At 43.2% G+C, this 7,443-nt stretch overlaps 1 protein-coding gene across 1 annotated transcript; it reads left to right on the forward strand.

Moving 5' to 3' along the window:
- The first annotated feature begins 5,872 nt into the window (after positions 1 to 5,872).
- LOC142302907 (olfactory receptor 1-like) lies at positions 5,873 to 6,808 on the forward strand. The gene has a single exon (XM_075344012.1). The coding sequence runs from the start codon at positions 5,873 to 5,875 to the stop codon at positions 6,806 to 6,808; it is 936 nt and encodes a 311-aa protein (XP_075200127.1).
- Positions 6,809 to 7,443: the final 635 nt, after the last annotated feature.

Here is a 7,443-nt window from a genome sequence, read left to right on the forward strand (position 1 = left end):
CTACCATGCTCAGGTGCTCAGTACTGGTAACTAGTGATGAGCGGGCACTACCATGCTCGGGTGCTCAGTACTGGTAACTAGTGATGAGCGGGCACTACCATGCTCGGGTGCTCAGTACTGGTAACTAGTGATGAGCGGGCACTACCATGCTCAGGTGCTCAGTACTGGTAACTAGTGATGAGCGGGCACTACCATGCTCAGGTGCTCTGTACTTGTAACTAGCGATGAGTGAGCACTGCCATGCTCGGGTGCACAGTACTGGTAACTAGTGATGAGCGGGCACTACCATGCTCGGGTGCTCGGTACTCGTAACTAGTGATGAGCGGGCACTACCATGCTCAGGTGCTCAGTACTGGTAACTAGTGATGAGCGGGCACTACCATGCTCGGGTGCTCAGTACTGGTAACTAGTGATGAGCGGGCACTACCATGCTCGGGTGCTCAGTACTGGTAACTAGTGATGAGCGGGCACTACCATGCTCAGGTGCTCAGTACTGGTAACTAGTGATGAGCGGGCACTACCATGCTCAGGTGCTCTGTACTTGTAACTAGCGATGAGTGAGCACTGCCATGCTCGGGTGCACAGTACTGGTAACTAGTGATGAGCGGGCACTACCATGCTTAGGTGCTCAGTACTGGTAACTAGTGATGAGCGGGCACTACCATGCTTAGGTGCTCTGTACTCGTAACTAGCGATGAGTGAGCACTGCCATGCTCGGGTGCTCAGTACTGGTAACTAGTGATGAGCGGGCACTACCGTGCTCGGGTGCTCAGTACTGGTAACTAGTGATGAGCGAGCACTACCATGCTCGGGTGCACAGTACTGGTAACTAGTGATGAGCGGGCACTACCATGCTTAGGTGCTCAGTACTGGTAACTAGTGATGAGCGGGCACTACCATGCTTAGGTGCTCTGTACTCGTAACTAGCGATGAGTGAGCACTGCCATGCTCGGGTGCTCAGTACTGGTAACTAGTGATGAGCGGGCACTACCATGCTCGGGTGCTCAGTACTGGTAACTAGTGATGAGCGGGCACTACCGTGCTCGGGTGCTCAGTACTGGTAACTAGTGATGAGCGGGCACTACCATGCTCGGGTGCTCAGTACTGGTAACTAGTGATGAGCGGGCACTACCATGCTCGGGTGCTCAGTACTGGTAACTAGTGATGAGTGAGCACTACCATGCTCGGGTGCTCAGTACTGGTAACTAGTGATGAGCGGGCACTACCATGCTCGGGTGCTCAGTACTGGTAACTAGTGATGAGTGGACACTACCATGCTCAGGTGCTCTGTACTGGTAACTAGTGATGAGCGGGCACTACCATGCTCGGGTGCTCAGTACTGGTAACTAGTGATGAGCGGGCACTACCATACTCGGGTGCTCAGTACTGGTAACTAGTGATGAGCGGGCACTACCATGCTCGGGTGCTCGGTACTAATAACTAGTGATGAACGGGCACTACAATGCTTGGGTGCGCAGTACATGTAATATTTATTTGAATACTCGGATGTGCGCTATTTGAGCACCAGAGTATAATAGAAGTCTCAGGAACTCCAGCATTTTTCTGGAAGATTTCCCAGAAGAATTCTAGAGCTACAGGGGTTGTGCCCATTTGTGCATTCATCAAAAAAAAAATAAAAAAATCAAATCTTTATTTTTATATAGCGCTAACATATTCTGCAGCGCTTTACATACATCAGGAACACTGTCCCCATTGGGGCTCACAATCTAAAGTCCCTATCTGTATGTCTTTGTAGTGTGGGAGGAAACCGGAGTACCCGGAGGAAACCCACGCAAACACAGGGAGAACATCCAAACTCCTTGCAGATGGTGTCCTTGGTGGGATTTGAACCCAGGACCCCAGCGCTGCAAGACTGCAGTGCTAACCACTGAGCCACCGCAAGACTACAGTGCTAACCACTGAGCCGCCGTGCCGCCCGTTTCATTCATTCATGGCTCGTTATCATTATTGAGTAACCAAGCATGGTAATGATCATTAATCTTTAATGGTTCCCTTTTTGCACCAACCCCACCAGCCTCTTTACAATCCATGACCCTGTCTTCTTAGTTTGGTCTGAAGCAATGGTCGCTATGGTTCTCCAGCTATTATAATACTCAAAAAAAAAGTCTGTAAAGTGTCCAGTGAAGAATAACTGGAAGAGCCCAGAAAAACTATATGATTCCTAAGGAGATGGGGTAAAAAAATCTCCAAGCAACTGCAAGTCTTGCTATGGGTTGAAGCCACAATTGCAGATAGTATCTAGTGAAGAAAATCCAAACTATCCAAACTAAGGGCCGCTTTACACGCTGCGACATCGCTCATGCAATCTTGTTGGGGTCACGGAATTTGTGATGCACATCCGGCCGCGTTAGCGATGCCGTTGCGTGTGACACATTTGAGAGATTTTGCATCGTTGCAAAAACGTGCAAAATCGCTCATCGGTGACATGGGGGTCCATTCTCGAATATCGTTGCTGCAGCAGTAACGATGTTGTTCCTCGTTCCTGCGGCCGCAAACATCGGTAAGTGTGACACTGCAGGAACGAGGAACCTCTCCTTACCTGCCTTATGGCCACAATGCAGAAGGAAGGAGGTGGGTGGGATGTTTGTCCCGCTCATCTCCGCCCCTCCACTTCTATTGGGCGCCGGTTCAGTGATGCTGCTGTGACGTCGCTGTGACGCTGAACGAACCGCTCCCTTAGAAAGGAGGCGGTTCGCCGGTCACAGCAACGTCGCAGGGCAGGTAAGTAGTGTGACGGATCTGGGCGATGTTGTGCACCACGGGCAGCGATTTGCCCATGTCACACAACTGATTGGGGCGGGTACCCACGCTAGCGATATCGGTCATGATATCGCAGCGGGTAAAGCGGCCTTAAGAAAGGAAATCAATGATTCACTTAAGTTCCATAAAAATTCTTAGCCCCTGGTTTAGTTTCCCATGGCTGTGACTCCTCTTTTTTTGCACATACAGTTACCCGTTAGTGATGAAGACAAAGTTGACCTTAATGACATAAACAAATGTTCAAATCTGACCCTTGTAAATTTCTGGCGTATTAGTTCTGGAATACTTCTACAAATCACAGCGTTACCGAAATTAGTTTTTCATTTTAAAGCAAAACTTTGGTTGATATATTTGGAATTCTTTTTTGAAAAGAACTACAATTAGGTGAAAAATTGACAATTTTGTCTACTTTACATCAGGATTATTTTTCAAATATCCTTTTATTTTGTTAGGTTGTTACTCGCAGAAGGGTTCATATTTTACACCATCTTTTTTTTTTAAGGAAATTTACAAATTCATTTTTTTATGGACCTATATACAGTATATATAGGAAAACCTCTGGAGCTTTTACAATTTTTAAAACTGCATCCCATTTTTTGCAAGGAGTAATAGGAGAGAATGAGTCCTTAAAATGTTTTATACAATTTATGTGGTAATACTCCAGATGTCGTCAGAAACCGCTGTTTGGACACATAGCAAGCCTCAGAATCTAAGAAAAGCTGTTTATTAGTTTGAGTATAAATTTGGCTAGACTAAATTATACGCACAAGGCCAAATTTTTAGAGACCCTGAGGAAGAAGAAAAAAGATATTCAAATTAGGTTTGCAAGTGCTTATTTGCTTGGAGTGGTGCACTTGCAGTATATTTCTCTTCACATCTCTTTGCCAGCACTAGCCCTCGCATGTTGATCGACTGTGAAGAACAGAGGTGAAATTATGCAGCGTTAACTGTTATGATCCAGGAAGATTACAAAAAACTCCCATTTTTGAAAAAACACCAAGAAACAGGAGCAGTTGGAACCTGGGCTGACCACAATCCCCTAACTATAGGACCACACTAGCAGTAGCTGTGGAGCGTTCCTAAACATCTAGATGCCACGTTACAGCCTGAGAAACTAGCTACACCTCACAGAATCAAATGAGGATATCTACCTTGCCTCAGAGTAGTCCCCAAAGGAGTAGATAACCCCCCACATATAAAGATTACAATGATATAGGAAAACAGAATAATCACATAGGAAAAATAGATTTAGCAAAGGCGAGACCCAACTACCTAGATACAAAGCAAAGGAAAGGAACTGATTTTGATGAGCACAAAATCCCTGTAGAAAAATACCAAACTCCTGTTGTAAAAATGGCCCTGGAGCTAATACGACCTCACCCCTAGTATATCAGGTACTCCTGTAAATAATCAAATTAGACAGGGATAAAATCCCTTTTCCTGCAGGAGAGCTAGCACAGAGGGAACCCCCATGCTCACAACACAAGAGAAACAGGACTCCATCTGCAAGAAAACAGATACAAAGCAAAACAAGGAAAAACAACACCCTAAGGTGTAAACCAGGAAGCAAGGCAAAAACTGAAAACTTATCTGCAGAAGTCTTACTTAGTGATACAGGGAACGACAAAGTTCCTGGCCAGGAACAGAGACTGAGAAAAATACAATTATAACTGGCGCCCGCAGGGCACAAAGTGCTCTCCTATGTAGACCAGACTTGTCTGAAATAGGACTTCCCCAATTAACAATTAACGCCGATACCTGTCTGAGTCACAGGCTCAGATTCAGCTCCACTACCATTCCTGGCCACCAGAGGGAGCTTCAGAACAGCACCCACACAGACGACATTCACAACAGTTAACTCCATGTTAGTGGGGGTGGTATTAGTGGAGAGAAGCAAAGAAAAGACATATATTGCAAGTAAGTGCTCCTATACGCCCACAAGTGCACTTGTACACCGAATTTGCATATATAGATAGCCACATTCCCATAAAAGAATCGCATACAAGAATTGCATTTTCTTTCTAAAACTTTGTATGAATAACTTAGTGCAGTTTTGCATCACTGGACGCTCACTAAAGTAGTAAACAGATGTATTAAATATTTGAACAAGAGGCACATCTCCATCATTATTCACCATATCACAAAAAATAGCCACTCCATAATAGCATAAGGAAACCAAAGAGACCAGGAGTTTTTAACAGGCAAGGTACAAAAGTTTATTTATTTTACCAATAATCACAAGGTGTCACAGACAAACGACAAAAGACATACAGATTAAAATTGTGCTGTAAAGGGGGGAACACCCATGAAAAGTGGGACAGAGAGGTACGCTCGTGAGTCTACCATAGACATAGGTTTTTTTTTCGCCAGACAGGCTCTAATGAGCAATAAAGTGCAAAGAGTATATCCAAAGTCTTAAGCCATCAACCTACCCATTATTACAGAGCGTCACACCTGCGTCCCACGGTTCAAACAGACCCAACCAACGCGCGTTTTGCGTCACATGTATCAGCTTCCTCAGGGCGGGTTTAATTCACAACCCCAAAACCGGATCTTATATGTAGTGAAGAATACTCCAATTGGTTGTCCCGCAAGTCAATCAAGAGAGATCGCTATTCCTTTACAGCACAATTTTAATCTGTATGTCTTTTGTCATTTGTCTGTGACACCTTGTGATTATTGGTAAAATAAATAATTTTTTGTACCTTAGTAGTAAACAGATGTAGAACGATTGAGGGGAAATAACTTGGTGCAAATTGATTGGTACATCCCGTGAGAAAGGTAATATCTCTTTTTATCTCCTGCCATTCATGACTCTTCTTTCTCTTTGCCAGCCTAGCGCTGTCACGTGTGCATCATGCCACAATGATGACATCTCATCAGGTCAGCAAATGAAAAGAAGCGCTGCGAATGTTAACAGGTACATCAGCCAAAGACCATTGTCATGCCAGAATGGGAAGTGCAAATAAATTCAGAAAGGGTGTATTTTAGATTTAATTATTATTTTTTATATATATTTAATGTAATCTGTAATGACTCACATAATACATTCTTTTAAGGAACCATTGTGTACCTACTATTTATACCAGAAATGTGTGAGTGCAACCAGACCGAAGTCACAGAGTTCCTGCTCCTTGGATTTAAAGATCTTTATAGATTCAAGTATCTGTTCTTCATCATTTTCCTCTTCTCTTACCTGATAATAATGAATGGAAACCTTCTTATTATAGTGTTGGTGTCCACCAACCACAACCTCAATATCCCAATGTTCATCTTTCTCAAGCATCTAGCTGTGGCCGATATCCTCATAACCACGACCATTGTGCCGATGATGCTAAATATAATACTATTGGATATGAAGGCGATACCAGTGAAGAACTGCATCATCCAGCTTTACTTTTTCTTTATATTTGGTTTCATCCAGTGTTATCTCATCGCTATAATGTCCTATGATCGATACTTGGCCATTTGCAGCCCGATGCATTACAATTCTATAATGCAACCTCATGTTTGCCTCAAGATGGTTCTTGGCACCTGGTTCTTCATGTTTTTCTTATCTTTGGATATCGTATTGTTTTTCCACATGGAATTTTGTGGTCAAAATGTCATAGACCATTTCTTCTGTGACTCTCGACCGCTGATTGAATTGGCTACATCAGACACTTACCTCTTAGTTTCAGTTGACTTTGTTTTTTCTATCATTTTGGTCATCATCCCTTTTACTTTAATTATTATAAGCTATATTAGAATTTTCTTCACTATAATGACCCTTTCATCCACCAGTGGACGGAGAAAAGCCTTCTCCACCTGCAGCTCTCATCTCACCACTGTATGCACCTACTATGGAACCTTCATGATGGTCTACATGGTGCCATCAGATGTTAATTCATTGAGCACAAACAAGTTCATGTCTCTTCTGTACCTTGTGGTGACTCCAATGATGAATCCCATCATATATAGCCTGAGGAACCAGGAGATAAGAAAAACTATTCAGCAAATGTTTAAGAAAATGAAAGGATGCAATTAGAATTCCTAGTACTGTGTTTTATGTGTAGTTTATAAAAAATAACATGTTTTATTAAAAGATCCTTAGGGTACACCTTGCATTATTTCTTTGGATATTAGTCTTTTACATCGGCTTCAGTTCACTGCTAATTTGGGGGGCAATGCTCTTCCCAGGAAATGAGAATGGCCTGTTGTTTGATTGCCTTGTATAACACTTGTCTGGATATACATTTTAGAAATTATGAAAGTCAAAGCTAAATGTAGCAGGTTTTTCTCTAATGAATAGTCTTATTGCTGGTTCTATCACATACACACGTGGTCAAAATTGTTGGTCCCCCTCGCCCCTCCTTTAATGAAAGAAAAATGGTCACAGAAATAACTTGAATCTGACAAAAGTAATAAGAAATAAGAAATCTATGAAAATGAACAAACGAGGATCAGACATTGCTGCTTTTCTGCTTCCACAGAATGTTTAAAAAAATAAAACTCATGAAATAAGCCTGGACAGAAATGATGGCACCCTTCTCTTCCTCCTCCTTCTCCTCTTTCTCCTTCTCCTCCTTCTCCTCCTTCTCCTCCTTCTACTCCTTCTCCTCCTCCTTCTCCTCCTCTTTCTCCTCCTCCTTATTCTCCTTTTCTTCCTCCTCCTCCTCCTTT

This window comes from Anomaloglossus baeobatrachus, chromosome 4, assembly GCF_048569485.1.
Source record: "Anomaloglossus baeobatrachus isolate aAnoBae1 chromosome 4, aAnoBae1.hap1, whole genome shotgun sequence".
NCBI lineage: Eukaryota > Metazoa > Chordata > Amphibia > Anura > Aromobatidae > Anomaloglossus > Anomaloglossus baeobatrachus.

What these genes read in the sequence shown, in the direction of transcription:
- LOC142302907 (XM_075344012.1), top strand. Translation starts at nt 5,873, where the DNA reads ATGTGTGAGTGCAACCAGACCGAAGTCACAGAGTTCCTGCTCCTTGGA.